We start from the raw sequence: 17,287 nt of genomic DNA, 5'->3' as shown, positions 1-17,287 counted from the left end.
CATGACTAGACCCCAGGTGGCCTGTGTTTATTCCAGAAACAATTCCAGAGAAGAGAGGGCAGAAGGAATTGTGCAAGAAACATTTCTTAGTCTGGGAGAGAAGATTTTGTCATTGGATCTCCCTGAGCTGGCTGTTCCCATTCCAGCTGTTTCAATTCCAGCACCAGTCTTAGGGGTGCCCCATCCCTCCCTGATAACTCACGGGGATCTGAGGCTGTTGTAAGAGCATAGGTGTTAAAGGCTCATGAGTTGCCTCAGGGTGTTGTGTTAGATTGACCCTGCCCTTTTCTTTCCTGTGGTTTCTACTCAACATCTGGTAGTGAAACCAAGAAAGGAGATAGGAAAAAATAGTCATAAATCAGTCTTCCTCTGGGATTTCTGGAGGAAATAAATGCTTGTTTTCGGCTCTTTCTGCAAAATCTGTAGCTCCATCCTGTTTCTCCAGTAACCCACACACAGCAAATCAAAGACATCAGACAAGTGAAATGTGTGTTAAGAGGCCATGGTGAGGCAAGATAGAAATAGCACTGTCTGATGACAGCTCTGTAAAAGATATGCAGAGAGAACAAAGATCGCAGGGAAATCCACGGAGCAAGAGAGTCATGGTTGGGAGTGGGGAATGTTTATTCCCTTCTTTTCTCATGTTTGAATTTTCTGAAAAGTTGTATTTCTTAAATTTTGAAATGATTTTTTTTCTTTTTTTAAACTGAGAGAGAGGATGATGGTTTTGGCTGCAGAATGGGGTAGATGTTGACGGGGGAGAGAAGTGGAGAGCAGGTTTCTGCTTGGTGAGAAGGGAGAGCTGGCATCCTGGTTCCGGCCTGTGCCATCTCTCATTCAGCCCTCCGTCTCGCTGGTGCAAACAGCACACAAGGAAGCATATTAAGGTTATGTTCACCATCCAGATGCCACAGCTTCCCCTCACTCTTTGTCTTTCCCTGGGGCCAGAGGCCCCTCAGTACACTGCAGGGATCATGCATGTCACTAACTGCTAAAGAGCTGGAGTCCCCAGCAGGTCTAACGCTCCCTTGGGTAATACCTAGCAGGGCGGTGCAGCTACAATGCTCAAAACTGTCCTCTGATCCTAGTCCTCCTGCTGTGCTCCAGAGGGGGGAGAAGAGTCAGCACTCTTCTGGGACTGGGTAAAATCAACAGGAGCATATTATGCAACCTGTGACATGGGCCTCAAGTGCCCGGCGTGGCCCCTGGCCTGCTGACTCGTGGCTGACCTTGACTCTTGAGTCTCTACTGAGAACCAGAGTGGCGGGCCAACAGCACCTATACAGCAGCCCCATGGCAAAGAGAGAAATCAGCCCTGGGAAATAACATGTGCCCTTACCTGTGTTTGCAGCTCGCTTAACTGGAGCTGCATGTGGTGGGCTGAATATAACCGGAAGCCATTCTGATAGACGATGCTGATGATTGGCAGGACTCATCATCTTGTCAAATCGGGCGTTTTGCACTGTTTATGAGAATTCAGGGAATGAAAAACAAGCCAGTGCTGAGAAGTAAAATCCTGGAAGAATAAGTGTGTGTAGAGATGATAAATAAGATGTTAGGCCTTATTGGGCCTATTTGGGCTATAATAACTCACCGAAAGAAAGGAATGTATTTTGGCTTTATCTGACTTTTCAGCCCTGAATCCCTGGGTGGTGCAAACAGTTAACACGCTAAGCTGCTAACAGAAGGGTAGGAGGTTAAGGTCTACTCAGACAGAGGTGCCTGGGAAGAAAGGTCTGGAGATCTACTTCCAAAAAATCAATCATTGAAAACCCTATAGAGTGCATTTCCACTCTGATACAGATGGGATTGTCATGAGTCAGAATCTACTTGACAGCAACTGGTTTTGTGTGTGTGTTTCTTTTGCGGGGGGGTGGGGAACATTTGCGTGCCCAGGAGCCTGTGAGTCGAATGTTCTTCAAGCTCCGCGAGAGAACTGAAGGGTCAGTGGTTGCTTCCAGCCTCCAGGGAGCATGTCTGTGAGCTTGGAACTTACTCTGAAAGTAATAAATGGGTGTGGTAAAGCTATCACTGTAGCTTTCCAAGAACACTTTAGGGGCTCCCCTTTTGTTAGTTAATGGAAAGCCTCCCTTTCTAGAGGCGAAACAAAACGTTTTAGAAAGAAACGTGGTTTTTGAGTTTTTTTTCACATGGAAGAAAGTCTATAGCTGACTATTTTCTTTTCCTTTGACCTCTGAAGAGCAGCTTGAGTTGCAACAGCTCTGCTGTAATTTTATACAGCCTTTTGCTTTGAGGACTTTGAAACTAGCATTGTTGATTTTTTCCTTTTTTCCTGTCAGCCCTCTGTCCTGTTTCCCTAGCATTGTATGTTCGCCGTCTGGATGATTTTAAATACAGTAGCTCTTGGTGCAGAAGCCCGTGTGACTTTCCCCGTGGCCTGAGCTATAGGTATATTTTCTTTCTGAAAATAAGTAAACACAATTGAGAGCAGAAACAGATTGCTTTGTTGTCAGCAGAGGGGGGAACTCCACAAGCCCCAGCAGTGCCGCAACCTCTGCTGTGCAAACAAGGCTCTTGCCTGGTGTTGAAACATCCGTGTCTCTAACAGACAGACCTCTGTGTTATTTAGGCTCCATCCAGGATCTGAGTGTCTGTTTGTTATCCACAGAGTATAAAAGGGAAATCAAACATTCTTTCATATCATTATAAGCCCTGTGCAAACACAGCCCCATGGACAAAGCTCTTTCCCGGGATCGTAACAAGGAGCTGTTTGTCCTGGCTCCCGTCTTTAGCAGTTGGAGTCGGGCTGAACTGAGAGTGCTGTAATGTGCTCTGTTGCAATTTTGCTTTCTTGGGCCAAAATTTTACAGGTGTCATGGGGCAGAGTTCACCATGTGGAAGTTGTATCAGAGCACCCATTGGGAGGCTTCAGCAAATGCCACGTCGAGCAGGCTCATAGCAATGAAGTGATCTGACAAAGAAGTTGCACCCAGCCACAGAAAAGTCAAATGATCGTTTAGTATGTTTGCTTTTGTGCATGGGGATTAACTAGTCACAAATGCCAGAATCTGGAGTCACGTCTGCCTGCATCTGATGCTACCAAGGAAAAGCCTTAGCTTAGGATAAAATATCTTCATCATCACTCCATTGAAGAACACAGATTTAACACAGCAGCAATCTGAGCAGCATACAAATGCTAAAGAGGAGTTGCTTTCACCCAGAAATATTTTGAATAGCTAAACCCAGGTCTTCCATCTTTCTGGTCACTCAGGTTCACTCAAGTCTGTTTGTTCAGTCTTGTAGAGCTGTGCTGTCCAATACAGGAGCTGCTAGCCACATGTGGCTGTTGAGCACTTGAAATATGGCCTGTCTGAACGGGAATGTGCTGTGAATGTAAAATGTGCTTTGAATTTTTGAAAATTGAGTCCAAAAAAAAAAGGTAAAATATCTCACAAATAAGTTTTTATATTGATTACATGTTGAAAATATTTGTTAGATATTGGGTTAAGTAAAATATATTTTTAAAATTAATTTTACCTATTTGTACTTATTAAAATAAGGCTACTAGAAAATTTTAAATTACATTTGTGGCTCATATTTTATTGGTATTGGACAGCGCTGTGCCAGAGCTTGAAGGAAGTTTTTAGATTTATAGTGCCATCTGCTGGTCTACCTAGAACCAAAAAAAACCCGTTGCCGTCGAGTTGATTCCAACTCAGAAAAAAAAAAAAAAAAAAAAAAAAACTATCCTATAATACGGAGTAGAACTGCCCCCATAGGGTTTCCAAAGAGCGGCTGGTAGGTTAGAACTGCTGACCTTTTGGTTAGCAGCAAAGCTCTTAACCACTGTACTACCAGGGCTCCAGTCTACCTAAAGCAGACTCTAATGTAAGCAAGAATTAAGCAATCTGAGCTGGGAAACACTTTGTCTCTTGGCCTAGCAGCGCATGATCTTCCTTTTTCCAGAAGCTTCTGAAACATAACCAGAAATGAACCCTTTTAATACCTAGCCTCAGAAGTCGCTGTATCATCAGCAAGAGCCTTGGAAAGAGTAGAGACAAACTGCTGGAAGGCACAGGCCTATGTTCTGTACCTCATGGGTGCTGAGAAGGCCCTAGAGAGCAGCAGCTGGTTCCACTTCTCACCTTCTGCATTAGTGGCTGTTACTTTCGCTCATTTTCAAACATGCTACAGGGTTGTCACCAAGCATTTAACAGAATATAGGAAGGACACAGATCCATCGCAGTAGAGATTATGTTCTCTCTTTGGATAATATGGATTTGCTTTGGTTTGTCAAGAGTTTAAAAGTAGGAATCTTCCTGAGAGTAAATAAAAACTCAAAACATGTTGCCGTCGAGTCGATTCCAACTCATAGTGACCCTATATGACAGAATAGAACAGCCCTATAGCGTTTCCAAGGAGCGCCTTGTGGATTCGAACTGCCAACCTTTTGGTTAGCACCTATAGCTCTTAAGCACTATACCACCAGGGTAAATAGTACCTGCATTTTTATCTGTTGCTATGTAACAAATGATTTCCAAAATTTTAGTGCCTTAAAACAGCAATAATCATTTAACATCTCTCACAGTTTCTATGGATCAGGAATTTGGGGATTACCCATCTGGGCAGTTCTGGCTTGGGATCTCTCATGAAACTGAAGTCACATGTTGACTGGGGCTATAGTCATCTGAAAGTTTGACTGGGGCTGGAAAATCCACTTCCAAAGTAGCTCATTGACATGGCTGGCAAGTTGATGCTGGTTGTTGGCTGGGGGCATCAGTTCCTCTCCACATGAACCTCTCCAAAGGGCTGCATGAGTGTGCTCAAGGCATGGCAGCTGATTTCCCCAGAGTGAACAACCTGAGAGGTCAAAGAGGAAGCTGCAGGCCTTTTATTACCTAGCCTCAGAAGTTACACACCACTACTTCTGCTGCGTTCTGTTGGTCAAGAGACAGCAACAGGTACCCCATCTCTTGATAGAAGAATGACAATATCATGTTATAAAAGAGTATGTAAGATGAGATGGCCATTTTTGGAAAACGTAATCTGCCATAATTCCTAACATTCACATAGAACTAGGGATCAAAAAGATTGCCCCATTTTGCACATAACAAAATTGAGACTCAGGTAAAATATATTGCTTGTGGTCTCATGTCTGGTAAGAAGGACCAAAGCCCAGTTCTTCTGACTCCTAGTCCACGCTGGTATGGTCTATTAAAGTTGATCTCCATATAGCTCCTTTATGCTGTTGTAACTAGGAGTCACCTTGATTGCTTTATTTTTCCAACATCTTCAAGGTGTGGACTGTTCTCATCATTCACGTCTATAACTTGTAATTTTATTTAGTTGAGGTCCTATGTCTTCTGGAAGTAAGTTTCAAGTAAATATAGGGCCAGACTCCTTGTTATTAAATTGCTACAGCAATGAAAAATTTCTCATTTTTCAGTATTTTCCATACCATTTGCTTCAAAGATCTCAAGAATGATAATGCATTGTGATATGTGTATTCATGTTTTGTTTGATTATCCAAAGATTACATCTTATTTATGTTTGAAAGTCATAATCAATGCTTGCCTTCAGTGGTTTCCGTATTACTTGGTCTTCTTTTAAAAAAAAGAGGTTTTAGCATTTTTTGATGTTCCAGCTGCCAGAATTGAAACTATAACCCAGCTGTCATAGTCATAGCCTGTTATTCTTGGTTTCAGGTCAAACTTCCTTTTCCTGTAGATCAAATCACAGATCTTCCAAGGAACGACTTCCAGATGATGATTAAGATGCACAAGCTAACCTCAGAACAGTTAGAGTTCATTCACGATGTCCGACGGCGCAGCAAGAACCGCATCGCGGCCCAGCGCTGCCGAAAGAGGAAACTGGACTGTATTCAGAATTTAGAATGTGAAATCCGTAAACTGGTGAGTTGACTGGCCTGTTGCAGCCTGCAACCTGAAGTGACCCGGTCTGATGTAAAGTTACTGTAGTGAAGGCTATAGACGTAGAAAGAAGGGTCACCCTTCGGGGAAGTTTGGGTTTCTTTTTAAACAACTTTCTCAACAGCAATAGTTACTTTATGTCTGCAATGTGTGTGTGCGTGTGCGGGTGTGTAATAGCGTGTCAATATTTTCTACTTTTCAGCCATACATGTAGAAGCACTCTTTTTTTTTAATTTTCCGTTTTTATATGTAATAATAGGTAACCAGGTATGATTGTGTGTATATATGGATCAGGCATCATTCTGAAATGTTTTTGTGGGTCATCACATTTAATCTCTGCATCAACCTTATGAGTTAGGTACCATTTTATTCCCCTTCACAGAGGAGGAAACTACAGTGCACAGAGGTTAGTAATTTCCCAGTATGTGGTAGAGCTTGAATACAAACCCAGTTGTTTGATTCCAAATCCTGTATTTTCACAACTGCTTTCTCCTGCCTTTCAGCAGAAGAGTGTAGTGGAGAGACTGGACACCTTATTACTGCCAGGCAGGTGTCCAGCCACATGATCTTCTAAAGCCCTTTGCAACCCCAGGGTCCTTGATTTTGCAACTCTGTCTCAAAGTGGCTTTCGCCTCTTACTGTGTCTGAGGGCGTTTTGTCTCAGGGAACAAGCTCCCAGCTCCCAAACTCCTTCATACTGGGGACTCTTCACCATGATAAGTGGCCTTGAGCTGCAGGAAGTAAACCCAGGCAGGATTTATAGGCAGTAAATCCAGGCTCCACACTGTAGAGTTGAAGGTAACCAACCGCCAAAACCTCATTCAGCTCGAACTTTCTGCTGGCCAAATACTGGAAAGTCACCTCAGGTGCCATGTCTGTGTCAGGGTGAAGAAGAGAAAGACCACATAACACGGTTATAATCTAAACCTGGGTTCTCAGACTGTTTGCAGCAATTCTTTGCTCCATGGTAAGCCACTATCCCAATTAGAACCTAAGAGCAAGGATTAAAAAAAAAAAAACAGTGCCGTCGAGTCAATTCTGACTCATAGCGACCCTTAGATGTTTGAAAAGCACAAGAAAATGGTGCACATTATCAAGGTAGTCCTGGACCTTGGGGTCTTTATTAAAAAAAAATTTTTTTTTTTTTGACACCAACCAAGCAGAGAAAAATCTGCCCATGTTCAGTGGCTCCCATTACCTGCAAAATACAACCCAAGCTCTTTAACGAGACATATCATGGCCTCCCCTCCATGATTCAGTCCGTAGCTCCCCTTCAGCATCACCTTCTCCTTCGCTCCCCTAACAGAGTCAAGCTGTCGGAAACAGCAGCCCTATCTCCTGCTGTTTCATACTCTGTGAAGTATGCACAAGCCTATGTTGTTTCCTCCATCTTTTTCTCTCCCAACTACCTCCTTTGAGAGTCAGCTCAAGTATCACCTCTCCAGGTAGCCTACCTTCCCTAAGTCCCTGGGTTTGGCTGAGCACCTGCCCTTGAAACCCTGTCCTGACCTCTGGCTTAGTGCTTATCATATTCCCACTGCAGACGAGTCGATTTCGACTAATAGCAGCCCTGTAGGACAGAGTAGAACTGCCCCATAGGGTTTGCTAGGCTGTAATCTTTACAGAAACAAATCACCAGGCCTTTTCTCCCTCAGAGCGACTAGTAGGTTCAAACCGCTGACCTTTTGGTTAGCAGCTGAGTGCTTAACCACTGTACCACCAGGGCTCCTTACTCTTGAATTATCTGTTTATGTGTTTGCTTCCCTCCTACCCCCATCCTTAAACTGTAGGTTCCTCGAAGACAACAACAGCGTCTTGATCGTCTCTGAAAATCCAATATCCATTGTAGACTCTCAGGAAATATCTGTTGCCCTAAAACTTACTGGAGATTGTGACTATTTTGGTGATGGGGTTATGAATTTCTTTTCTTCTTCCAAATTTGTCTTTAATTTTGTTTTCACAACAACAAATTAACATAAGCTTCATAAGGAAGTAACACATTCCTCCTGGTGGGGTTGGGTCTTCTGAGAACCTGCTGCGCTTGGGTAGGAAACCAGGCAAGGCTGAACCAAGCGCCGGGGAGAATCTTCAGGGTCTTAACACACGTCTAGTGGGTTTGGTTTTTTTAGTGGTAATTACTGCCCTGGGCTCCTCTTTAGGTGGTAGAATAACTCTAGTTGCTGGTATTTTCTACAGAAATAGAAAACACTGTTGTACATGGCACCCAGCTGCTTTCCCCCTAGAAAGTAGCCCTGGACATTTTACAGATGAGTAGGCATGGAGGGGTTGGTGCATTGGCCAAGGTGATAGGGCAGCATTGAGTCCGGCATTCCTCTCCTGGTGCTGAGGGGTGTTGCCCCCCACTTTGCAGATTGCCAGGTTACAGTTAGAGAAGTCCAGAGTGCATAGCCACATGTGTAAGATTTTTTCCCAAGGAGACACCTAGCAGGGTGCTGTGTACACACTCCTGGTCTGAGTGGCAGGGACGGTGCTGGCAGGCGAGGGCAGCTTCCACCTCCACCAGGCAGGGTCCACGCCCGGCACAGAGTCCTCAGGTTCCCACCCTAATAGCCCACAGGGCTCTGCCCTGCACAGCCCACAGAGTCCAGCTTCGCACAGCCCGCAGGATCCCACTGCACACAACCCACAGTGTGCCACCCCAACAGCCTACAGGGTCTCACTCCACACAGACCACAGAGTCCTGCCCCGCACAGCCCACAGGGTCTTGCCTGGGACAGTCCTCAGAGTCACACTCTGCACAGTTTGTAGGGCCCCACCCTGCAGAGCCAGTAGGGTACTAACTCCCCACTCCCACTCCGTCTCCTGCACGCCACTCAGCCTTTGCAAACTCGCATAATGTATTTCTCTCAAGTTGCACTTGTACATCTGTTTATTTTTCATTTTTAAAACATGTTTTCTTGATCAATTTATAAATATTTTAGCAGGTGCCCTTTCCTGTGTAAATCTCTCTCTCAGACACACATGCCCACATCGCCTGCCAGATTGCATTTGCGTCACTGCACGTGCAGCTCCTGTGTGGGAGACCCAGCCTTTCTGCGTGTCTGTGTACTTGCTCCTCTCTCCCATCCTGTCCTTGCCCCTCCTGCCCACCCTTGCTCACGCTGCTTCAGATGTCCAGTTTCTCCGTCCATTTCGTTGCATGGAACCTGCCCCCCTCCTCACTTGACTCAAATATGGATGGTATGAACTGGCCTTAGCTCAGCATTTCCTTTGGTCTACTTATCAAAACCTTATTTAGTCTCCTCTCTGGTGGCTAAATTCATCTCAGGGATGGGGTGATGAGTTTTAGTAACACAAGGACATGTGGGATTTAAGAGAGAAAAAGTCTTACACCTCAGGTTAGTATACGGGCTTAGCCTCCACACCTCTGCCTGCCCTTCCTATATCCAGAGAGAATCAGTGCGCAGGACTTGACTGTCCTAAACAGAATCCACTGCGTCCAGTCTGCTCTGCTACAAAGGTGGAAAGAGTCTGCTGGTGTTGACTCAAACCCTATGATATTGATAATGGTCAATTAGTGTTGACCCTTAAAAATGGCAACCTATCAGAGAGGTTTCAACTACAGGGTTTGGGACCAAGAGGTTTCCAGTTGATTCTCTATAAGCCCCAAATTCCAGGAAACCAAATGTGAACACTCTGTAGTTTTTTGCTCAGTGATGAATTTGCTGATCACTTTTCCAGGCCTGAGGGGGAGGGATGAAGAGATGCCATGAGGAAGGTGTCGAGGTCAGCAGCGCATTCAGGTGGGCTACTCAGATGTGAGACTTGGCAGAAGGATGTATCCAGGCTTCATGGGTATATATGTGTGTGTGTGTGCATGTGTATATATATACATATATGTATATATGTATACCAAACTCATTGCCTCCAAATCTATTCTGACTCTATAGGACAGAGTGGAACTGCGCCATCGGGTTTCCAAGGAGCGATTGGTGGTTTTGAACTGCTGACCTTTTGGTTAGAAGCCGAGCTCTTAACCACTGCACCACCAGGGCTCTGATATATATATATATATATATATATATATATATTCTTTTTTTTTTTTTTAATTTCTAAGTCCTGACCTCGTCATTCATGAGTTACATTACAATGTAGGATGCAGAAACAAATGTTAGAAAAGCCCCCAGAAATGAGATTTTGGGCCCTCCAGTTCAGTCCTGATCAATCCTTCTCTTTTCTCTGTTGTCCAGGTGTGTGAGAAAGAAAAACTGTTGTCAGAGAGGAATCAACTGAAAGCATGCATGGGGGAACTATTAGACAACTTCTCCTGCCTTTCCCAGGAAGTCTGCCGAGATATCCAGAGCCCCGAGCAGATCCAGGCCCTGCACCGGTATTGCCCTGTCCTGAGACCAGTGGATCTCCCCACTGCCTCCAGTATTAACCCTGCGCCCTTAGGCGTTGAGCAGAACCTTGCAGCCTCCCAGTGTGCTATGGGGGAAAACGTGGCCTGCTGCTTGGAGCAGGGCGCAGCGCCCCCTGGTGTCCCCTGGGTACCCAGCAATGCCTCAGAGAATTGTACCTCTGGGAGGAGGCTGGAAGGCCCTGAACCAGGGACCTTCTCAGAGAGAGGTCCTCCTCTTGAACCTAGGAGCCAAACGGTGACCGTGGACTTCTGCCAGGAAATGACTGATAAATGTACAACTGATGAACAGCCCAGAAAAGACTATACCTAGTGACTCGACCTGCCTCCCCAGCTCTCACGCCTCTCCCATCCAAGTGTTCCTCCATCAGCCTGGGCGCTGTTCATCTGTTGTCCCGAAGAACGAAGAACCATTTGGTGCACACTACAGCAGTCTTAGCAGCAATACTGTTTCTAAGTATTCCCTCCTCTCTTCAAGCAGGAGTGGTTTATAGTTACCTTTACAATGGTGCTACCCCTTGCTCAGGCAAGGAAAGACAGCAGTGGCCACACTGTCTGTCTATGGGTTAATTTCAGTCTTAACAGGGATAGACTATAACACCTCTAGGACCCAACCACGGATTTTTTTCTCAGTGGCCCATGTCACAAACCCTATCTCAGGAATTTCTTCTGAATGTTCAATTTTTTTCATTGAAGACAGCTTCTATACACATCAAAGTTTTATAGCTAGACTGTACATATTATATATAATATATATAAAATATATATATATATATATCTCCATATGCAAAAGTCCTGCATGCCTCCGTTTTCTCATCCTAAAACTGGAAACTTCATTTCTCATTTATGAACAGGTTCCAACATTCCTCTTCTTTTGTATTTGATGCTAGAACTAGCTTGGGAACTGTTAACATGGTCATTTTTTCTTGCTTCCCAGTTCAATTTCAATTTGTACTTATTTATGGACAAAATTCAATGTTGGAAACATTTTTGGGGGGCAGAGTTTTATTTCAGAACTTTTTTGTTTGGTTTGGTTTGGTTTAGGCACCACCACATGGTGTCCGTCATTTGTGCATTGTGGGTTGGGTTTTTTTGTTTGTTTTCTTGCAGATACTGTACAGTAATGGTCAACTTTGCCACTTGCACTGAGTTTTGGGTCAAACCTATTTTCTTAAATGAAGTTGTGACTTCAGTATAACTCAAGTATACTGTATACTCTTTGCTTTTAGTTAAAAAGTAAAACTTTTTTAGCTAATTAAAAAGCACTCAGGTGATAATTATGTAGGAAAAAACAATCTTGCCAAATAACGAATTCATCCTAGGATGTGTAGACAATAATCTGCTTGAATATTTTTATATTTCACCTCCTCCCCACCTTTCCCTAAGAAAGTTGAAATGCAGACAAGGTCAGCGTTGATGCTAGATGCTCAGATTCCTAAGTGGGGAGAGAATTTGGACATCTCACTCAAAAATGCATCAACAGAGCAGGAATCCGTGATTTTATACCAGAACTCAGCAGGCATTGGCTTCTAGAAATCAAGTTAGAACTATTTTCTCACCCAGGGAGTAAGGCCCATTCATGTCAACACTTCATCAGGCCACTGCTTGCTCTTGGAAGTGTTGTGCAGTAGGACTTATCTTGAATGACTTAACTGACCAGCCACCCAACTTCCCTGCCCAGGATCAACCTCCCAGAACATCTCGCCTTAGGGATTTGAATCGAGGTTCCTCAGGTCCTGCCTTTAAGTGGTGGTCATAGGTTGGTAGAGCTCACCCAGAGTAGGAAAGAGTAGGACAGATGCAACCCTGAGGTCTGTCCCTGACACATGCAAAAGCATTTCTTTCTCCCTTCCTTCTCCACATGTTTTGAGTTGAATTCTGCGATTTCTCCCCTGGTTTCTTGTCTGAAGGCAGATTTCATCCTGAGGCTTTGGGCAGGAGCCTTCCTACCCCCTTCCCTACATACACTCACCCTACCTTCAGCTGTTGGTGATTTTCTTCTCTTGCTGTAGTACTGGTTGGCTTGCAACCCAGCAAGAGCAGCTTCCCTTGGCCCCCCGGGCGTGTTTACAGGAAGGTGTGTCCCGGGATTCTGCAGCAGGGAATGAGAAAGAATCAGCTCCCTTCCTGCACTGGTCCGTCTGGCTGCGCAGCCCACGGGCCCCTGCAGCCTGGCTGTGCAGGAGAGTCTTGAACGGTTTGATGTGGGGATGGGGTGGTGGGTAGTGGGGATTAGATGGTTGACTTTGTTTCTTTATTTGTGCCATTGTTTGGGCAATATTAAAGCTGCATGTAAAAAAGGGGGAAATTAGTACATGATGTAGGCAAAAAGTGAAATCATAGTAACATATGTTTTAGTATTCTTAACTTTTTTCTATACAAAATATTAGAGCTAAATGTTTAAATAGGTATGAATGCCAGAAATTTGTTGGTTCATACGGTAGGATTTTTTTTTTAAAAAAAAAAAAAAAACGGCTTTTCTTTGAAAATGATTCCACTTTTAAAATCTGCCTCTGGGTTTTCGTTTTTTCTCATGGGTGGATGGATGTATGTGTGTGTGTGCTTGTCTGAAACAGATTTTGATAAAGCTCTGTGTTCAAGATAACGTTTTTATTACAGTTGTTGGAATGTCTTGGCCTAGTACAACAGTTCTGGGCTTCACCATAAGGTTTGCCTTTGTGGAAAACTGGTGACAGCTAGAATTTAAAATTCAATGTGAATCACATGATACTTCATAGGCATGTGTTATGGTGGAGGAGTCAGCCAACAGTATTTTGTTTTTTAACTATTTTGTTGCCTTTTGTAAGCGACCTCTGCTCTCCTTCTTTAAAGAGGAATGTTTTCTGTTCACATACTAACCAGGTCCAAACCAGCTTCTTGGCCATGATTTACCCTGGTAACAAGTCGTGCAACTGGTAGTCTTGACCACATTCCGTCCGTTTCCTCTAGTTTCTGTTGTTCAGTATGCACACACCTTGTGCTGCTGTGATTTCCGAGCGGGGAGGGACCTCTTTATTTCTCTCCACCCTAACGCAGCCCACATCCTCCTCCTACCAACCCTTGCTTTTCTTCCTCATCCCCAACCACACCCCTGCCGTGAGAACTGGTTAAAAACACCGCTCTAAAAACTGTCTTTCGAGTTCTTAGAGGTTTTTTAAAAGTTATTATTTCATTCATTATCTGCCATGAACAGTGACTGGCTTTGTGCAATTGCTTATGTGACATGTCTGTGTCTTTTACCACTTGGAACCATGTGCTTGTCAGAATTATCTCCAGGCTGATTCAAAGGGATGACTAGCTGGGGACCAGGATCCAAATTGCCTCAAGTAGAATTTAAAAACCCAGTCTGTCTCCTTTCCCTGAGATCCCTTAGTCAACCCCATGTCTTTTATGAAAAGGAAAAGCAGGTTAACAGCAAAGAATATTTGCACAGGACAGTGACATTTAGTTGTGTTTTTAAGGGTCCTTCTATTCAAAATGGAGCCCTGGTGGCCCAGCGGTTAAGAGCTACCTCTGCTAACCCAAAGGTCGGCAGTTCAAATCCACCAGCTGCTCCTCAGAAACCCTGTGGGGCGTTCTGCTCTGTCCTATAGGGCTGCTATGAGTCAGAATCGACTCAACAGCAATGAGTCTTTTTTTATTTTCCGTGCAAAATAGAGGACCCTCTAACCCTGGACTTCTTAGGGGGATCCCAGTGACAGAGAGACAGTGGAGGTGGCTCTGTGATTAGTTAACATCCCACCTGAATGTCATCCTCCCCTTGGATCTGCCTTTGGTCTACTCCTGTGTCCAGACACCCTCACTTCATTCAGGTCTGTCAGGCTTTGGGCAGGTGAGTACTTTGCTGTCTGTGTTTGTTTCTCTGCGTTATCTGGGGGTGCCTTGAATAAAATCAAACTTCATACTGATTCTGGAACAAAATAGTTGCAAAGAGGCAAAAAAAAAAAAAAGGCTGACAAAGTGACTAGGCCTTCCTGCTACTTCTCCTCCGGGTTCCCTAACAAACAGTGACTCAGGCGTCAGAGGTGATGCTGGAGAATAAAATGGTATTTTGTTTAATTTACAAGTAATTTATTAACTGTCTTTCTAAAGGTATGCTGCTTTTAAGATGGACTATAATTTTGGATTTAATCCTTGTATTGCTTTTCCAAGGAAGTAAAAAAAAAAAAAATGGGTAGTGAATATGTATTCCAGTTGCCACTTCTCCTTGAAAAGGGGAGCGGGGGCTAGCTAGAAGACTTGCATGAGAGCGGCCGAAAGGTAAGCTCGCATAATGTGAAGTTCGGTGCTGTCGTCAAGAGGCCTAAACCTACACATTCTTTTTGAATACTTTATAATTGCCATTAAAAAAGAAGAAGAAACAAAACAAGTCTTGAAAATTATAAACCTTTTAAGAAACTGCAAAGACGTGCCCCTAGAAGCTACTTCACAGCCTACGGAGTGACGTAATCCTCGCAACATAAGTAAAAGCCTGCGAAACATTTTCAAATCCCTATTTGGCTACTTATCTCTATAGATTACATCCCATTTGAACTTTGGAACTGTTTAATAAATAACTTCAAACTGCTTCACTATTGCTAGAGTTTAGGAGATTCTTAGGTCTGCGAGGGAGCAAGAGTCAAGTTTTGTTTTCAAATCATTGTAAATAGACTAAGGGATGAGATTTTTGTTTTCAAGAATAAAGCTGTTCATTGTATTGTGAGTTAGTGTTTCTTTCCAAAACGGAGGATTCTGTTGTAGGTTCAATTTCTGGCAAGTCAGTCCACAATACAATGCCCTGTGTGGAGTTAGTATTCTTACAGGAAGTCTGTGTGAGTAGAGGCACTCTGTGGACAAGGTGTATGTTTATAATACTGCCCGAGCCATCTCCTGACCCAGGCGTCAAACATTGATGCTGTAGAATGGAATATATTTGTACCCACCTGGTGTGTGCAAATAGTATTTGTATATAGAAAAGACTATTGTGGCAGATTGAGGATAAATTATTCAGCCGACGGTGCAAAAACATTACTTGCAAAGAAAAATAAGTGTATAGTATTTTCCTACACTCCACCCTGGTAGATAATATTTATATCAAATGAGTATTAGTGCATTTTAATTGTAATATGAAAATGATGCTGCCGTTTTGTGAACACCCACTTGGTTGCAGAGGCCAACTTTGGTAGCTTTGATTTAATGTTGTGACATGGTGTATGCATTTCGCTATCAAGCAGTGGAGAAACAACTCTGACTTTCATTTTCATTCCAGTTTATTGACCTCAGATGAAACAGTGGCCCTTCTTAGAAGCAGAAGTGCACCAAGACCATTCATTTCAGGTAGACTCACATTCAGTGCCAAATGCTCCCTTGGGGACAATGGGACATGTATATCAGGAAAGAGTGAAGGGACTTGGACAAAGAGGGTTTTTCCCACAGATTGATGCTAAGTCTACCAAAACATGTCTGGAGGCCAACAGGCGACCTCCTCTTGAGTCCTAACAGAATGCATTTCGCGGGAGAGAGCCCATTTGCGCTCTGACATAAAAGCCCTGCCACCTCTAGCACATGGTCAGGAAGATTCCAGATGCATTCGGGAGTTTTGGGTGCTTGTAGACACAGTGAGCCATTCAAGGCAAGCACCACCTTTGCTTTTGAGGCCAGGAGAGCCAATGAAAATTTGTTCCAGAACCAGTCGGATGCAAGTGCACCTCTAATATATGCCTTACAAACTCCAGAGGCCATATTCAAAACAGGGTCTTCTCAGTGTATGCAAGGGGCTGCAGCCCCTCTTCTCTTCCTCCCCAGGTTGAACAATACGGACAGTTTTCACACATATCTACCTGTATAACCCTCTGTACCTCTCATAACTGGTCAACGACTGTAACAGGTTACATCAGGTGTTTTTCTACATACTTTTTACACAGATTCTATGCGATTAATGTAACTTAATTCAATGCATCATTTTATTGTACTAGTTCTTAGGCTTATTGTTTTTTTTCTAAGTGATTGTGGTTTTTCTTGTGGTTTTTATTGTAAAAATGAAATGGCTGTTGATGCTTATTCTCTGTAACTAAGAATTTTTACCTTTTTGGACAAAAAAAGCATTGCTATGAACTAATGAATTGAAACTTCATTTACTCATTGTAAATACACTATTGTGCAAAAAAAAAATTTCACTCAATTGAATTGCTAGTGTTAACTGAATTTTGTCTAGACACCATTTCTGTTGAGGAAATAAAGACAGGTCATTATGCATTGTAAACTGATTTTCTCTGCTGGTGATCCCTGTGTTACGAATTTCAGAGCTGGAAGCCTCAGGGAATCTTTTCTCCCAGAGAGGCAATTTCTCTTCCTCTAGTTTGGACCTCTGTCTGCTACCTGGTTCATCTGATTAGAAGTCTTAAAAATTTGATAATGCTAATGTACTTCCTAAACTCTGAATTTCAAAATTCCGTAGTGCCTATTGAAAGTAGATACAAAGCATTAAACCCCAGGTTTAATATCTACTGGGTGAGATATTATAGTGTGGCTAAGCAAGGTGTTACCATTGGGGGACACTGGGTGGAGGGTATTGTTTGCATGTAAAGCTACAATTATCTCAAAAAACTAAAAGTAAAAAGAGGGGGTAAGGCATTAAATCAACAAGATACAATGAGTTATAGGGAAAAGTGCTTAGGATTGTGATTAGGGAGTAAATACAGTTAAACCACAAAAGCTTATTCAATAATTTGAGTCTTGGATTTTGATGGGACAGGAAAACGAGCTACAGGATGGTGGGCAGGTTCAATGACCATGAGGAACACTCTGAGTTACTGGAGCTCTGAGGCAAGAGACAAGCCACTGGAAGATAGAGGCAGAGCTCGGGCCCTCTGGCCTGAGCGGTCAGTGAAGCGGGGAGGAATGCCAGTACTAGAAGTCCTTGAGGCAGTGTGCTGCGAGGTCTTGACCTGTGTTTCAGGAATTGCTTGGGTCAGGCCACACCCTCAGCACAACTGAAAAGCTACTGAATTCCTCTCCCTCAGGCCAGTCCACCTGG

General features: G+C 43.6%; 1 protein-coding gene across 9 annotated transcripts in view; it reads left to right on the top strand.

The window, feature by feature from the left end:
• BACH2 (BTB domain and CNC homolog 2) overlaps window positions 1-14,232 on the top strand; it is a 418,232-nt gene extending 404,000 nt beyond the window's left edge. For all 9 annotated transcript variants that reach the window (XM_064289003.1, XM_064289005.1, XM_064289008.1 and 6 more), the window contains 2 exons: window positions 5,667-5,873; window positions 10,103-14,232. In XM_064289003.1, coding sequence (XP_064145073.1) covers window positions 5,667-5,873; window positions 10,103-10,585 — 690 coding nt within the window. In that variant the 3' untranslated portion in view covers window positions 10,586-14,232. The remainder of the gene's footprint in view (window positions 1-5,666; window positions 5,874-10,102) is intronic.
• The last annotated feature ends 3,055 nt before the right edge of the window (window positions 14,233-17,287 follow it).

This window comes from Loxodonta africana, chromosome 1, assembly GCF_030014295.1.
Source record: "Loxodonta africana isolate mLoxAfr1 chromosome 1, mLoxAfr1.hap2, whole genome shotgun sequence".
Taxonomy (NCBI): domain Eukaryota; kingdom Metazoa; phylum Chordata; class Mammalia; order Proboscidea; family Elephantidae; genus Loxodonta; species Loxodonta africana.
The sequence above is the reverse complement of the archived record's forward strand: the minus strand, read 5'-3'. Positions and strand labels throughout refer to the sequence as shown.